The 18,465-nt window shown below is 38.2% G+C and overlaps 1 protein-coding gene across 1 annotated transcript in view; it reads right to left on the reverse strand.

Moving 5' to 3' along the window:
• MLIP (muscular LMNA interacting protein) overlaps nucleotides 1-710 on the reverse strand; it is a gene marked incomplete at both ends in the record, with an annotated part of 218,554 nt that extends 217,844 nt beyond the window's left edge. Inside the window, one exon of the mRNA XM_084258824.1 lies at nucleotides 651-710. Coding sequence (XP_084114950.1) covers nucleotides 651-710 — 60 coding nt within the window. The remainder of the gene's footprint in view (nucleotides 1-650) is intronic.
• Nucleotides 711-18,465: the final 17,755 nt, after the last annotated feature.

Raw genomic sequence — 18,465 nt, forward strand, 5'->3', positions numbered from 1 at the left:
GTGTTAACGCTGTATACATAGTAAATTTACAAACATAATTTGCCTCCTATACCCATCAGGTAAACCATGGACAGCATATTTTCATGGCATAGTATATTTTATAATATGTTTGATAAATATAGGTAATCACTATTGCTCATTGCATTTAATTTTTTAGCATTGAGGTAAAGGTATTTACAGTTATTTTAAATACCAAAAAAAAACTAAAACTTTCTGAAAAAGCAAGTTTTAACCTTATACCAGTTCATTAATTTATTCCATAAAACATTAGTCTCTAATATTTAACACATATTTCTGGTATCTCTGAGAGAAACTGGATTTTGAACATTTGATAAGCTTCATATTAATAAAATAATCTTCCAATATGGAGACAATCACTAGAGCTCAGAATAAATGGATTCTGGTTTTAAAAATGGAGGCAAACCACATATTTTAACTAATCAAATTGCCCACATTCTAATAATAAAATTTTATTAATAACCTCATTACTTTGTTTTCGGTAGCACCCATGGAACTCATTAATTTCAAAGTTGTTGAGCAGAAAAACATGGAAATATAGGTTGCCTGACACAACTTTTCCAATGTGTGACAGCAGCATTTTTATCCTATTAAGTCAAAAATATGTGTATTCTAAATCTCTCAAGTCTTACCGTCAGTTTCTCCTCTACATTCTCCTTTAAAACGCCTTTTTCATGCTTTTCAAATTCCATGTTGAAAGAGAACCAGAGACAGAGAGAGAGAGAGGAAAAAGAAAAAGAGAGATTCAAATTCTGTCTAGAAAATGATTTGATGTGCTTACATGCTAGATATTGCAGGACATTCCAAGTTGTGAGAGCCCAGGACACTATCAGAAAGCTCTGGCAATAACTTCTAGTTAGCTAGTGTTTCCATTTATAGATGCTCAAACCCCATAAACAGAGAACTGAGTAGAAGGCAGGCAGCTGGCCTTAGATAATGATAAATGTCACTGGATTTAAAAAGCAAACTCCTCAACAGGAGACTATTCCAACAGGTTAGGTTCCCTGAACCAAGAAAGATGTATGTGACAAAAAGTCACTATCAAAGAAATCATTAATAGCCATTAGTTCAGGGGAAAAATACTAGAATACAGAGCTAATAAATCAGTTTTTAAAGGACAAATGTGATAGTCATATAACATATGAATCAGCCAATCCATTTCTTCCAGATTCCAATTTGTGTCCTGGTAAGTCAACACATTTATGCTTCATTTTGTAGCTCAAAATTCTGAAGGTCATTTAAAGGGAATGTTAAGATTTTTAAAGCCACTGAAAAGGAAAGTGCAAAGGATAACTAATTAAAACTATTAAGATAACACATTTATATTTAAGGAATGCTGCCAATTTTATTCATGAAAAGTTGCTAAGTGCTCTTTAGAAACACCAGGACATAAAAATGGTGTTTCCTTCATACAAAAACTGATTTTGTTCACAATCCTGGCTTTTCCATTGGGAACATAGGAGATGACATAAGGAGATGAAATCCATTTTTCTGATGGAACAAATATTTTCAGAATTCTTTAGAAATCATTACAAGCCTTAAAGAAAAGTAATTGTGGCACTCGATGGTAATGAACTCTCCCCAGTTTTCTTGCAGCAAGCCAGTTATGTGGATGGCAATAAAAAATAAAAATGACTTCCAGAGTAAGCTAAGACTGATCTCTATAATGACCTAATCCCTCCGCCTGTTTAAAATGTCCTTTAAACACCTGTATCTGACCTTAACTCAAATTTCCTATCAGTTTTTCCTTCATTGCCTGAGAAAACATCTTAGGAAATGCATTGCAAAACCCTGTCCTTCAGATTTCTCACAGCTGATTCCCTGTTGCCAGGCAGGGCTGCTCCAAGCTTATTCTGCATCATGATGGAAGGGCTGAGGGCTTCAGAAGTGAGCCATTTAGTAGGAAATAGACCTCGCCCTGTCTCACAATGATGAAATCAGAAACACTATATTAGACTCATGGGCAAAAGGGGCTTCCCTCTTTGGCTCAACTTTGAATAATTACAGAAGGAATCACGCATCCTAGTCACTACTCTAACAAACTGGAAAGTTGAAGTTTTATAGTTTATTTGCATGCAAGCTTAGTACACGTCAAAAGCAAGGCAATAGTTAAAATTTTATGGGAATGGAACTTGCAAAATCTCTTTAGAAAAAAAAATCATGCTATAAGCTGTTATTTTTAATTTAATGCCCAAGGGTGAAATTCAGGATACACGTGACAGTAGAAAGAACAGTGGGATAGAGAGTGAGTTAGGAGAGGAAGACATAAGAGTGATAATGGGAAAGTTTTCATTCACCAAACATATACTGAGTACCTATAATGGATTAAGGTGTGCCTAAGTCAGCATCTTTTTTTCTAATGATAAATAAAATTAATTTTAAAGTTAAAAGATACCATTTCTACATTTCAACCCTTAATTGTGCCCTCCCCACAACTCACATGTTGAAGTCCTAACCCTCAAAATGTGAGCATATTTGGGCATAGGGTCATTGAAAAGCTAATTCAGGTAAAACGAAGTATTAGGAGGGCCTTAATTCAATACAGCTGAGTATAGAGATGAGAACAAAGGCACAAAAGAGAGAAGACCTTGTAAAGGCACACAGGGAGGACCCCATCGCCAAGCCAAAACAAGGGACCTCAGAAGAAACCAGCCCTACCAATACTTTGTTCTCAGAGTTTTAGCCTCCAGGGCCTCGAGGAAATACACTTCTGTCAGTTAAGGCTCATAGTCTGTGATATTTGCTAAGATGGGCCTAGCATATTAACATATTAATTTTAGAATTGAAAAAATACACAGTTACACAATAAATAAGTGGTGCTTGAGTCCCTTACCCCAGGTTTCTAACCACTGTACATTCTATCATCTCTGAACAAATAATTTCATCATAGATAAAGCAGAGAGAGTAGGTAATAGCACCAGTTCTGCATGGTGAGTACTACTTGCTCCATTCATTACAAAGATAAGTTTAAGTATATTGAGGGATAGGAGTGCTTTCTCCCCAGCATGTCACATGACACCCTTTTCAGTTCACCCAGGTTTCCTCCAAAGACCCCACCTAAAATAGCAGCCCCATTACTGTCTTCCTGCTTGTTTCTTCCACTTCATAGATCTTATTACCTCCAGTATTATATTATTTCACATTATATTTTCAGTTTATGCATATCTATTTATTTGGAGTTTATCTCTTCTTTCAGACTGACTATAATCACCAAAGGGTCATTTATTCATCACTTTAGAACACAGTAAACAAAATACTCATTAATGAGAGGGCAGGAGGGAGAGGAAGGAAGAAAAAAGCACAGAAAGAAAGGAGATAGGGGGCCTCCCCCGGTGGCACAGCAGTTGAGCCCTGGGCTGCAAAGCTGCCCGCAGCCTCTGCAGCACTGGTTTGATCCCCGGCTGCCAGCGAGGGTCACACATGGTGCGCAGACCTCTCCTGTCATGTCCGCTGCTCCCCTCAGCAGTGTACTTCGTCAGTCTGCCTGTTCTGCTCCTCCCTCCCCCCCCCCCATCACTCTGGCTCTGGTGAGTTCTCTCACCCTCCCGAGCTTCTGACTGTACCCAGTGCTTGTATAAATAAATAAATAAATAAATCTTTAAAAAAAAAAAAGGAGATAGGGAGGGAGAAAAGAAGGGAAGGAGAGAGGGCAAAGAATTATCAAATGGATATGACATAAAGCATCTAATATATTATTGTTTATGAAACCTTGGTGTTCAACAGAGAAAGAAGGAACATGGTTATCCAACATAAAACATACTACAGATGAGTACCATATTGATTGTCCACTTATTTTATTCAAACAAATACTAGAGTAAAGGAGCAGTAAATGAAGTCAGGAAGCAGGAAGAATTGGATTCATTTGCAGATTCTGCCACTTTCTAGTTGGGTCCTTTGAGCAAATAACTTAGTTCTCAAGGTTTCAGTTCCCTTTACCTTACAAAATGATCTGATATCACCTTTTAATGTTATGACAAAAATTAAATGTGGTAATTTGTTCAGAGAACTTAACACAGTGTCTGGCATCAAGCAGGTTTCAGTAAAAGTATGTGCCAATATTTCCCTGGACTACATGAAATTTATCTAGAAAATGGTTACTAAACATAGTATCAAAGTCCTAAAAGTTGGCACATATAGTAACAGAGAAAGGTAGAAAATATTTGCAAATCATTTATCTAACAAGGGACTTGCATCTGGAATATATAAAGAACTCTTACAACTCAACAATAAAAAGGACAAACAATCCAATTTGAAAATGAGTAAAGAATTGGAATAGACAACTCTCCAAGATATGAAAATATCTTCAACAAGATTGTGATTAGGGTATGCAAACCATAGTAACAATGAAGTAACACTTCAAACCCACTAGGATAGCTAAAATAAAATAAAACACTAATAAAATGTTGTTACAGACATGGAGAAACTATTATAGAACTTTCATACATTGCTGGTGGAATTGTAAAGTTGGTACAACCATTTTAAAAAACAGTACAGCAGTTCCTCAAAATTTTATGTATAGAGTTACCATATGAACTAGCAATTCCACTCCTAAGTATGCACACAAGTGAAAAAATATATCTACATAAAAGTTTATAAACAAATGTTAGTGACTGCATTACCTGCAATAGTGAAAAAAGTTAAAGCAACACAAATGTCTATCAACACATGAGTGGTAAGACAAATGTGGTATGTCCATACAGAGGAATAATATTCAGCAACAACAAGGAATGAAGTACTGATACATGCATAAGCAATGATGAATCTTGAATTTATATTAAAAGGAAGAAACAGGTCACCAAAAAACAAATATTATGTGGTTACTTTATATGAATTATCTAGAATGACAAATCCATAGAATTTGACAGATAATTTGTGGCTTCTAGGTGTTGGGGGAGAGTAAATGAGGAATGGCTCTTAATGGGCACAGGGGGTTGATGAAAATATTCTGAAAGTAGTGTTGATGACTGCGTAATTCTGAATACACTGAAAAATCACAAAATTGTATGTATGTACTTAAAAAATTAATTTTATGGTATGTAGAATCTCTCAGTAAAGCTACTACTTTTAAAAATCAACATGGGGAGATCTACAATTCCTTTCTAAGTGAAATTGTTTTTATTCTGTAATATAATATGTGCAGGAGATCACTCCAAACAGGAAATTAAAATCTACACTACAGTAGGCAAACAAGAATTCCATTTAAATTTGAAATAAATGACCCTCATCAAATGATATTTGCTTCAAGATATTACTACCTAGTTCCTTTGCATCATTCTTTGCAAGTAGCCAGTAAAATCACAGTCTCTCAGGTTTTGTGCCTATATTTGAAAACTGGGAGAAAGTGGAGTTCACAGCTATTAAAATAGTTTGCTCATTTAAAGGGTCAGATGGCTAAATATAGCTTTGTTTTGTTTTAATGGTGACAACTTCCCCACACCTGCCATTTAAAGAACTTTCATCTCCACAACAAACGTAAGATAAATGCTCTCACACTGCAACTCCATAAGGTAGAGAGAAATCCACAAGGCATGATAAACAAATGCTGCTTTTTTTTTTGAAATGACAGTCTGCAAAGCATGGTGCAAGCAACTGAAGATGTTTGCCATGCATACTCCAAGGAAAACTATCTTTTTAACACAGGGATCTTCTTCTGAGACAATGAATGTCTTTTATAGAGGTTTCTTACCATTCCACATAGCACCCCCAGAGTATAGGTCCTATATGCTCTCCCCATTCAAGTTAAAAGTCCATGTAACCCTCATATCCACTATTAGAATACCAGAATACTAGACTCATTGTCTGCCTCCAGGTATCATTTCCCATCCCAAGAACTACAATTGGGAATGTGTTTCCTGTGGTATCCAAAAGCTATCTGTAAATCTGGCTCATATATAGCAGTGAAAACTGATCTCACTCAAACAGCTAACTTCAGGCCTGTTGGTTTTGCTCATATTTCAAATATATGCCTGTGTCTCTAGAAGGCTCCATTCCATTTAGCAGTCAAATGCAGTGAGGATGGGTAGTGTCAGTGAGTAATAAAATGCAGAGAATGGTTCCCAGAATTTTCTGGTTTTCCCAGCATCTCAACCTGGATCTGTGTAGCAAGTATTAACTGTCAAGCAGCAACAATCAACTCTTTTGGAAAATCCCTCTGACTCTTAGCTCCTCTCTCTCTGTGCATCTGGCAGACAGGTAAATATTGGACATCTCTTAAACTCTCCCACCATCACCAAGTACGAGGCAACCTCTGCAGTTTCTGCAGGCCAGAGGTACAGGGTACTAAGCTGTGCTATATGTTCTCAGCTCGGGAAAAGATAATTTTATATATCTATATCTATCTATCTATCTATCTATCTATCTATCTATCTATCTATATATATATATATACATATATATGTTGAAGCTGCCAAATGGACACAAAAGCAAACTCCAGAATATCAGTATGTTATAATTATGATAATGACAGCTTAACAAATTTGTACCTTTCTAATTACCACTCTTCAATGAAACATAAACCTTTTCTACTGGCATATGATTTTTTTTTTACTTTTTCTGATTTTAATTGTCCCCTTATTTTTGTTCTGGACCACATTTTTTAATGACTATAAAAAATACATTTTGGTCAATGTAAGGAAAGGAACATTTTCTCCATAAAATCACTTCTCAATGGCAGGGCATTATTAATTTGGAGCATTAGAAATTATTTCATCAAGAGCTATTAGAACTTTCAAAAATGCTCTCTTTTTGAATCCGTGCTTATGAAAATACAATTCTTTGATCAAAATTTATTGAAAATTAAAATGTGAGCTTTTACTGTCAATACTGGTGACAGCTTATAAACAACAATGATTCTAATATCATCCTAACATAATCTAAATTCAGAGTTTCAGATTCTGTGCCACGTAAGCCAATCTAAGACCCAAACCCAACAGGTTTCATTTTCTCAACTCTTCTATACTCATCACCAATCATTTTCAAGAGGCACAGTTTGTCTTATTGATGGGGACATATACCCATACTGAGATGCTACATTGAAGAGGCTTTGTTCTTGCATTTGATAATACTCAATAAACTTCTAGGACCTCTGAACCATAAATATACTTCCTAGTAGTCTCAATTTCACTCTCTGCCCCAATCAGTTTTCTACATATCTCCATTTCTCTTTCTCACAAATAAGCACAGTGTGCATGTGTACACACATACACACACACATACACACACATACACACACAATTTCAGGAGTGAAGGCAACAAGCCAAATTAAACTGACATGACTTCAGGTAAAAGGACACAGAAATGAAAGACTTTACTTTTTGAATACTAAAATTACAATGTACATTTTAACTTCAGAAAGGATTCTGAAGTTGACATTGACATTTTCCTGTGTCTTAACAGCTTCATCAAAGCAACCAGCTTCAACACTATAGCTCACTCTACCCCTAAACCCCGCAGCTTAGCTGTTATGGTTGTGTTGACATGACAAATCACTTTGCCCCCAAAGTAACAGCTCTCTGCCCTTTGATAGTTTGCCCAGGATACACTTTCAGTTTTATCAGTTGAAATTGAAACATGTTCTGAAGCAGTCTGCACTTATACAGAAGGAATGCTTACCTTTCAACTGACTTGGAAACAGCCCGCAGGAAGGTAATCCGTCAGGGAGGTCACCGGCACATTCCCAGAGCAGCTGACCCTGTCAGTCATCGGAAAACACTGTTTACTCTGTAACTTCTGCAGGGCACAGGCACATGATACAGAAACTTAAAAATTTTTAAAGGAATTAGGCATAAACCTCATCCCTACTGGGACCACTTCTTGAAAACAGTAGTTGCTAAATTTCCCCCAACTGATTGCTTTCTAAGTGTTGTAGCAGTCGTGAGGATTTGCAGTCAAGTTGAAAGTTTTGCAATATATCCAACTATTTACTTTTTAGTGTACTGAAGAACATTCATTAAATTGTCCCAAGGACATAAGTGGTAGAGGGTGAAAGGTTACTGGAAATGGAGTTTCTCTTCTATTTATAGTGATTTTATCTTTAAAATAAAATGGAAAGTCCTTCTGAAATGAAATGCCTCTTGCTCCAGACAAGAAAAGTCTGAGTTTTGCAATAAGTGGCCCAGGACGAGATTGAACACATTCTGCAGCCAGACAGGACAATTTCCCTGCCCAGCCACAAGGAAAGATCCAGAGAGAGCAACCTCCACTGCAGCTTCCTAGTTTCCAGAACCCCCCATTACCTGAAACAGAGGTGAGTTCGTGTTACCCCAAAAGACTTCGCCAACTATCTCCCACTTACCGAAAGTTCAAGTCATGCCACTTCAGGTTTACGAAAGACTGATATGAGTGTCTGTTTTCATTAACTGAAAGAAATCACCCAAAGAGGATTTTCACTTTTACGACAAACGTCGATGAGCGACACTGCACTCGGCCGTGTTTTGCAGCAGCCGTAACTGAGGTTACTCGACCCGAGGGGCGAGAGTGGTCCCACGAGCTCCTTCCCGCGACTCCATTCTCCAGGATGAATATTTATCTCACCTGCCCTGCTTCTACTCTATGTTAATGTTATTTTAGGCTTTATGTATTACTTGGTGTTGTTTGGTAGGTTATTTGGGGATTTGGAAATGCTCCATATAAATTAGTGGCAATTGCTTCCCTTTACACCAGTTTAGCTTATGAGAGAATTCATAGCAATGCTCTACTTTTTAGACAACCAAGGAAACCTGCAATTATATGTTTAGTCTTATAAGGTAAGTAAAAGGTATCAGGCTTTTCTGCCTTCCCGCAATACCGTGGATGCTGGATCCCTGCGGTCCTGAATGCATGCCTGATGGCGGGTGCCTGGAGCAGGGTGTGGGCATCCTTAGGTGGGTACACCTGGGCTGAGACCGGGCTTTTAAGGGCCGCATCATGGAAATGGAACGAGGAGAAGAGAACCAAAAGGAGAACCAGTGAGAGCAGAATGAAAGAATGAGCAGCAGGAAAGAACCAGCAGAGGTCACGAGAGCAGGCCGGAGAGCCCAGAAAGAGTGAAGATTCGCTGGGGGCTGGGAGGCCTGCCAGCCTCCGGGCACCCAGCACCCCTGCCTGCCATGTAACTGGTAAAATCCCAATAAAAGCCTGAAAAAGCCACCGAGGGCTCCAGGACTCCTCCTTTACCCGGTTTTCTCGGGTCATAGAAAGCCTGCATGGAGCCCTTCCCGCTGCTACAAGCCTCTATGTAGGATGACCAGCTTTGGCCTCTGACTCATTTGTATGCTGCTTTTAAACTGTGACCCAAGAGACTCAGATTAAAAAGCAAGTTATTAGCCATGTTTTTGATTTTCTGCAGAAAATATATCATCACACATTGACTTTGTCATCTCATCCAGTCTATCAAGCCACCCACCATTCTATAACATATAATGTATCTAAAAAGAAAAGTCAGTCATTTTTTTTACCATGGGATTATTCACAGGACTATGCTCTTCCACTATTTCCACTAATTGAATTGATTTATGTTGACAATTTCAAAGTGAATACTCACATAAAACACAACATTATTCATTCTTTTTCACTCAGTCCAACAGTTTGACACTTATTGGTGGAACACTACATCCATGTCACAGTGGAGGTGCTGACAACTTTCGGGGGCTGCAGAGTACATGAGCCAGTGCCAGGAGCTTAGTTCAGGCTAAATGAATCACGTACAGGCATACAGCAATGCAGGCTAAATGTGATAAGTGCTAAATTAGCAGTACAAATGGTGTGCTTTGCGGGCCAGAGAGAGGATCATCCTATTCCTACCAGGGACACTGGAAATAGTTTCATGACCATCCACCAGATGTTGGATTTGAACTGAGCCATCCTAGTTGACTGTGGCTACTGAAAACAATCTTTGGAGAGCACAATGATGTTACATGGGAGCTTGCAAAAAGTTCAAAATCTTGGAAGCCACCCTGGACTTAAAAAGTCAGAAACTGCAACATCACTCACAGGTGACTGATATGGACATTAAAGCTTGGGGGCACAGATGTAACTACTTTTAGAATTGACAGAGTAAAAATGTCATGTCAGGTTTAAACTGAAATAACAGAGGCCAGAAAAATGCAGTGTGCTTGAGGAAATGCAAAGGAAAAAATCAAAATTAACAAGCAACTATAAACCAGAGACACACTACAGGGTGTGGGGGGGGGGAAGGAAGGAGTAGGATAAAAACAAAGGGGCTGGGAATTGTATGGGGACTATAACCAAGATGAAAATGCATACATTGTGCAAAAATGAAAAATAATGTAAAAAATATATAAAATAAAAAATAAAAGAAATGAAGGGTTTAGGGAGTACATATGGAAGATTTATGTCTGTCTAGAACAGTACGAATTAAAAAACACCATGATCACTTTGCATGAGTCAGTGGCTCTGCTAAGCGATACAATGCTCTCATTGTATGCTCTCAGCAAGCCCCTGAGGAAGCTACATCATCTTACAGATGAGGAAACTGAGTCTTACAGAGGTCAAGCAATTTTCCAGGGCCACACAGATAGAAAACACAGCAGGAGTTCAAAACTTGTATTTTCTCCTAAGTCAGATCTCTCTGCCAGTACCTGCTGTAAGCAGCCATTCTCTGGACCTCTGGACGGGGCACAAATTCCTGCCCACTTCTTCTTTATAATTGTTCACCTCGAGGGTGAATGGAAGGCCTAAATCCTACAGTTAGATAATCCAGGCAACCCAAACTCCTCCTTCCTTCTCTCTTTCTCTCATTCCCTCTCTCCCACCTTCCTTTCTCCCTCCTTCATTCCTTTCTGCCTCTTCCTTCCTCCATCCCTCCCCTCCTTTCTTCTTAAATTCTTGCATCTGGGGGCCTCCCTGGTGGTGCAAGGGGTTACGAACAGCACTATGAAGCTGCCGCAGACTCTGCAGCACAAATTCCATCCCTGGCTGGTCAGGGAGCTACCCACATGGTGCAGCAGACCCCTCCCGACTCGCCCACTGCTCCCCTCAGCAATGTATTTCAGCAGACCTGCCTGTTCTGCTCCTCACTCTGTCTCTGGTGAATCCTCTCACCTCCTGCACCTCTGGCCTATGCCCCAGTTCTTGTGTGCATAAACAAATAAATCTTTTTTAAAAATTCTTGCACCTGATAGAATCAGAAGAAATAATGAAAATAGTGTTTTTAACTAATTTTTATTAAGAACCTATTTTAATTTTATTATCAACTAATTTTATATGCACTGTAGAACATTTGGAAAATACAAAAAAGTACAAAGAGGAAAATATGAACTATTTGTACATTATGGTAAACACTAAAGTCTATTTCCTTTCAGGTCTTTTCATATATTTTTCATTTCTGATGTAATTAGGATTGTACCATGCACACTGTTTTGTATTATGTATTTTTTGTTGAATAATACATTGCAAACAATTTCTCCTATCATTAATGCTTTTTATCTATGAGTATTTTAGATGATTGGGTGCTGCAAACATAATTTTTGTCTGACCTGCCCAAAAGTTGGTGACAGAGGTCACACAATGACATAGACAAGAACTGCCTGGCTGTAACGCACCTTAATGGATGGTTCTTCTCCCCTCTATCATTTTAAAATTGAAATTGGTTGCACTGAGTTTTTTTAAATAATAAATAACGGTATGTTAAAAGCAAATGAAATGATCAAATTTACAAAAAAATCAAAAAAACAGGCCAGAAGAAACACTGTATTTCCATTGCCAGGAATGACCTATGTATCTTACTGAATACAAACCTGTATCATGAGTTTTTGATAAACTATCTACTGTTGTTTAAAGAATATGTCAATTATATTTACTATATTTTACTATAGTCATATTTACTATATTTTAGTATGTTCAGTATAGATACTTTTTAAAAATATCCAAAAGTAGAAGCATCTTGTACACTTATAGTTGATTGCAATAACAGATCAACTTGAGAAAAATAATAATTAAAGGACAAATTGCAACAGGCCTCAGGAGGGCTAGAACCAGAAACTAAAGAGTTAGCAGAAATCAGGTTATTCCTAGGGTCCCATGATTTTGTCTTTTTCTTTCTTTGTATATTTACTTTCTTCTTTTTATGTTCCTATTTTATTTTGTCAGTTTCTTTGTTTTGTTTCTCTCACATGTGGAATATCTGCTTTTTCTTTGTTTTATCTGCTTTCTTCTTATTTTTCTGAAAACATGCTTTCTTTATGCACATAGGGAAAGATGCCTGCAACTACAGTTCAAATTTTCATATCCTTCAATCCAAAGCAGGCATACAAACAAACTGATATGCTTTCTCTGAATTCGAAATCCTAAATTCCCGAGAGAGAATTCAATTTGCCTGATTTGAGTCAAGTGTCTACCATGATCCAATCTGCTCTGGACAGTGAGAAGCGGAGAGGGAGTGAGATAAGGCAGGTTCGTGAATTCTCAAGATGAAAGAGCAAATGAGACATAATTTAAAGGGATCTGTTAAAAACTGGCAAAAAAAATTAATATTTCAGTATATTTTTCCAGTGTTTTTTCTATTCTTAGATTTAACAATATCCTTTCCATGGCCCATGTTAGTCATGATAATGATGTATATATTTTAGACCTTAATATAAGAATTTTTATGTGACTATAACATCGTAAAAACACTTTATGCCAGCAAATAAAATTCCAATTATTGAATGTGCAACATTGCACAACCATGCCCACATTGTTAAAAACTTTGATCATTCTAGTTTTCTACGATTTTAAGCAAATCTTAGATGAGCAGCTTTGTGCATGGAAAGTTATTCCTCTCATTTGAATTATTTCATTAAAATTGACTTCTAGGTACTGAATCTTCTCAGATTAAATAAAACAAACATTTTTAAGTTCTTGATAGATATTCCTAGATTTCTTTCATAAAGGGTTGCACCAGTGTGCTTTCACATGCCCTCACTAGCATACGATATTATCAGGTTTTGAAATTGGCCATCTTGGAAACTTAATACAGGTAAACATCCACTATTGTTCTTAAGGCAAAACTAGTACAAATGCACTTTTTTTCTGTATGACTATAAAGGCTCAATCTGCCACTCCTGTTTCAATTAGCCTCCTTTGGTAGCCAGGACCACGTTATGTCCCTGTTCCTTTGGAGCATAAACAAGGATTGACTGCCTATTAGCTTCCAGGCACAGTGCAAAATTTAGTGATAAAAAGATACTTCTATGCTGTCCTTGTGCCTAAGGGAATTCTTATGCACTATTGAGAAGGATAACAGTCTTTCTGGAAGCAGACACGAGAGCAGTACCATGGTACAGTTCTGGTCCTCCATCAGTCATACACACCCAACCTGTCATCTGCCCAGCTCTGGTCCAAACCTGCACTCTAGTAAAGTCCAAGGGATGGGGTCTGAATGCATTCTAGTCCAAAGGCCAGACCTCCAAGCACCTGGCTGTCCCTGCTTCACTGAAAGAATGCCTAAAAATATATTATAAAAGTGAATGAGATGTTATAGATAGATAAATTATCAGAGAGATAGACAGATAGAAAATCAGATAGATAGAAATCAGATAGATAGATAATTATAATAATACTCGCAGATCAGGAGGTGAGGGCAATTGAAATGGAGTGACTCAAGTAATTGATTAAAAAGCTACCATTTGTCATTGATAAACAGATGCATGATGAGACTCCACCCACAATATGGTGCAGAATAGAGAGGCTGGAATCAATCTCTCTCCAAAAACAACAAACTCATGAAGCAAGGATACATGAAAGCTGAGCTGTGCCATGAGGCCAAGCCCAAATTAAAACTAACAGATATGCCTGATAATGCACACCTAAAAGGAACAGAAACTCAGTAGCTAAATTGAGCTTCTCTGAGCCCTTTACTAGATTATAGGTCCCTGGTCTCTGGAAACTTCACCAGATTTCTGTAAAGGCTGCAGAGGTTTTATCCAGAGAAAGCAGTGCCCTCCCCACAAGCTGGTATCCCAAACCTGCCAAGTGGTTATATCCTTCCCCCTTTTACTATCAAGCAGACCATATACTTGTATTGTTGTCATGTGAATTCCCCCCAATCAGTTCATGTTGTGGTTACCTGCATTTGGCCTGTGTAATAAGTGAAACTGTTAGGGGGAAAAGGATGTCCTAAAGCTAATTCCATACAGGCTTTGTGGACTCCAACCCCACCCCAGGCCAAAGCCAGACACTGGGAACTCCAAATCCCATCCCCACCAAAGGGAAGGTGGCTGGGAACTGAGGGTGGGGTTTAGCAGCCAGGTTGATATAAAAGGCAGACACGTGGGCTTTGGGGGGTCCCCCCACGTGGGCTGGGGGGTCCCCAGCTAGCAGCACCTGGCCAGCTCTGAGAGTGACTTTGGGTTTCCAGGTCGTCGGATCGGGTAGGACTCATTAAAGACTTTATTTCCCTATTTTCTCCCTGAGTTGTACATTTTCCTTATTTCTTTTTCCCTTGTCAATAAACCTTTTATTAATCTTTTGTGTGTGCCTGTAGTGGAGTATTAATAAGTCCCTTTTAAGCGCGCGGGTGAGGACCCACAGCCAGGAACCCATTCAATATCGGGGCTTCTCTATAACAAAACCTCTCTACTCCACTGGGAGTCACCACTTTTGAGAACTGAACTTTGTATTACAAAGCCCAGCTATCAATGAATCACTCAAAAATTCTATATTCAATAGTTGATTCTCCTAACTTCCTCTCCTTCTAACTACCATTTGTTAATATTATATTGCTCCCCATTTGAGCAATTCTTTGAGACATAACTTGGAATCAGTAAATTGAGAATAATATACCGTTTATGCACTTCCCAAGTTAGATAGAAATTTAATGTCACCCTATAAAACCAAGTCTTTGTGATTATCCAAGTACCAGCTGTGCACTGGTCAGGAACACAAGAGGAATTTTGTTAATTGTCATTACCAAAAAGAAAATAATTAGTTGCTTTGTAGGGAGAACAAAAAACAAATGTTGCATTTTCATTTTAATTTTAACCACTGAAGTTAATAAAACTCAAAATTGTTCTATGTGTTTTATGAAAATCATAAACTCATTAACACAGCATTAGCAGATTGCATGTTAATCTTTCATGTCCATAAATTAATTGGTATGCTATTCATTGGATGATTGATCATTGTTTTTAGGGAGCATAAAATAACTGTCAAACCAGGAAGTAAAAAGGGTGACTCAAACACCCTTGAAGAGGATAATGCAATCTTCCTATCTCCACATTTCAAAGCATTAAAGTCCCTATTTTCCCAATTTCTTAAACTTCTAACATGACAAATTGACTTTCATTCTCCTCCACAACAGGCAGATGAATTTCAGAACCACCAGATCAGAATAACATGGACTATTCGTTAGTCTAATTTAAGAACTGAGATCCATCACCGCCTCCTCTTCTCAAGAGCCAACAAACCGGATGAGACACGTGGCCATCAGGCTGGGAAATCACACCATTAACAGGAGCATTGTGGTTTGTTTGCAACAGACAATGGTACCTGAAAAATAGTGAAAAGGGTACCAGGTCTCTTGAATAACTCAGAGATACTGGGGAGACCAAAGAATTGTTCAAAAATTTTTGGAGCTTTTACAAAGTCTACGAATTTCAAAGCACAGGCAAGAACAAACACTGAAAAAAATAAACACACACCTAAGAAAACTGACTCCAGGAACAAAGCAGTATTCATGCCACTGCCTCAGGACACAGAACTCAGGCCTACACCTCAAAGTCCTGATTGATGGAAATCAATCCTGAGACACATTTTCAAACCATTAATTAAGGCATTTGTGTATGTCTTCCAACAGATCAGCCTAGCTGCATAGCTCCAAATAAGAGTTTTGGAACAGAATATTATTTTTCTGATTTACATCTTCATGTTTTAGGAGTTTATTTACATCCCTGAGCCTTTGTTTCTTATCAGAAAAAAAGAATAGGAATAATAACTCTCTCATAAACTGTTTGAAGGATAAAATATAAAAAGGATCACTTCCTAGAACTGCTTTTGCTCTAAACATTCTAGATTGTCAACAGGTGAACATACTTCCTGAACAACAACCTCTAATGGTCTAGTGTCCATCGAGGGACTTCTCTCAGCTGAATAAAACAAATTAGTGGTGTGATGTATTTAATGACTTGCATTTTTGCCATTTGCTGCATGATTATTAGACATAAATAATAAGCTGTGGGTATAATTATTGCTTTAACCATCAAATTCATTTTTTAAACTCCTTTCTTCTCATTTTGTGCATTCTTCATTTCTGTAATCAGCACCAGTGTCAGTAATTTTTTTTTCATGTGACTTCACCATCATCACTGACTGGAACAACCACCCACATTAAAAGACAGAGCTCCCTTGCCCCTGAACCACATGCCCCTACCCTAAAGCTTGGTGCTTCAGCCCATGGTTCACACAGCAGCCTTGTCCATTAGTGACCATGTTGCTGGAGGCAGAAACATCTGGACCATGTCTCTCTTCTCCTTCTAAGGCAGCAGAGTGGAAGACAAGCAGCAGAATAAAGCAGAAGAGGAATAAGTCAAGGCAGGTGGATAGTTTATATGAACACCTCACACCAATTCCATTGATAGCTAATACTATTAGTCCCCTTTTACAAATGAGGAAGCCATCCCTAATAAGTGGTGAACAACTTTCCCAAGTTCCCACCTCAAAAAGGGCAGAATAAGAATGTGACTTAAGATCTACTGCACCCCAAACATCAGCCCCATGTGTTAGAGTGGGTCAGAGCAGAGGCTGCAACCCCAAAGTATGTGGGTGTGTGGCCCAGGGTGAGGATGACCCAGGAAAGTGATTCTGTGAAGTTGATGTTTTAAAAGAGAGATGATGATGGAGGAGAACTGAGTGTCTTGGTGGTGGGGGTGTGGTAACAACACCTAAAGTGGGTTATCCAATATGTCTATATCAATACAATGTTGTAAATCAATGTTACCTCAATTAAATAGAGAAAGGGAATGATTATAAGAATCAGAATTTGTGGAGAAAGGGAGGGTTGGGTCAGTACATGATCATTCCAATATGATCAAATTAAAAATTTCACTCTGAAAAAAGGCAATGAATGAGCTCAGGACTGTGTGAGTCACACTAGCTTGGGAAGCAAAGCTGCCATGTCATAGGAACAGGGGATTTACTACAGAAGTTAAAGCTTTCATGGTTGTGGGAGGAACAAGGAAGGAAAAGTATAAAAGAAAGAACTTAAAGGTTCACTAACCAGCTCTCAAGAAGCACTGACCCCACCAGACAAGACAGGCTGTCAGGAAGACCTGAGAAGCTGAGCACAGCTCATCTTTGAAGGAACTCATGGGGGCCTCGGGAGAACTGTGGCATCTGGTAGTCACTGCCTCGATGGGTCTGGAGTCAAGCATCTGAGGGTGGGCCTGAACATAACTGAATGTCAGATCCAGTGGTCAGGAAGATTAAAAGGCCATCAAGTGATGGACAGTGAGGACACGAGTCACTGCCTCTGGTCATCACTGTATCTAGTAGACTTCTCTGTATTTCCACCAAGTTCTACTCTTGACCAACTCTAACTAAAACTCAACAGGAAGGGGCTTCAGGAAATGTGCTTCAAAGCTTTCAATAGGCATAATTCAACACAAAGTGTGAATGCTGGAAAATCAGCTAGGATACTTTATTAAACAAGTCTGTGACAGATATGACTAGAGGAGAACAGAAAAAATGATTAGGAAGACAGGAAAAAATGAGGAGGACTTGGCAGCTCATATTTAAAGTTAACACTAGCAAATATTAGAAATATAAATATAACTGATAACAATTATATATAAAGTATAATGGTCCAATTCTGACATTATCAAAGAATTTTAAGCCTCCATATTAAGGGAAAAATTTGCCACTTACAGCAAAGCTTGTTTTTAACAAGAACATGTTAAATAGATGGTGTCATTTTGAATTACAGTTTTTAAATTTCAAATATGAAAATATTTTCATAGGAAATGTTACCAAAACATAGAAGAAAATTTCTTAGAGGTGAGGTAATACATGATTTTACTCACCTCTAATAAGTTTCTGGTCAGCACGAATAAACATGCCGGATTTTCAGGTGCAATGATTCTTCTTGTATTTGGCATATTGAAGAGCTGTGACAGTGACAGCCATAAGAATAAGACAAGCCTGGGTGTTTTGCTTTCCACAACAACGGGGGAAATAGAGCAGTTCTGTTCCTGTTTCTTCCAACTTCTGAAAATCTCATTAGACTTCCTATTAATTTCCTAAACCACCCAAGATGATGACAATTTATTGAGGTTCCCTATTTAACCTACAAGATAATGATTCTTAAACAACACAGTGAAAAGGATCTTCTCTAGTTTCCTTAAAAACAGCAAGACAAATACCTTTTCAGGTAAACCCACATGAACATCACATGCTGCCTTACAAATGATACCACAGGCAAAATGGGAGTCACTGCATTGAGAGTCTAAGATGCAATGCATCTTGTCTCTGATACTA

Source organism: Talpa europaea (assembly GCF_964194135.1).
Source record: "Talpa europaea genome assembly, chromosome: 2".
Taxonomy (NCBI): Eukaryota; Metazoa; Chordata; class Mammalia; order Eulipotyphla; family Talpidae; genus Talpa; species Talpa europaea.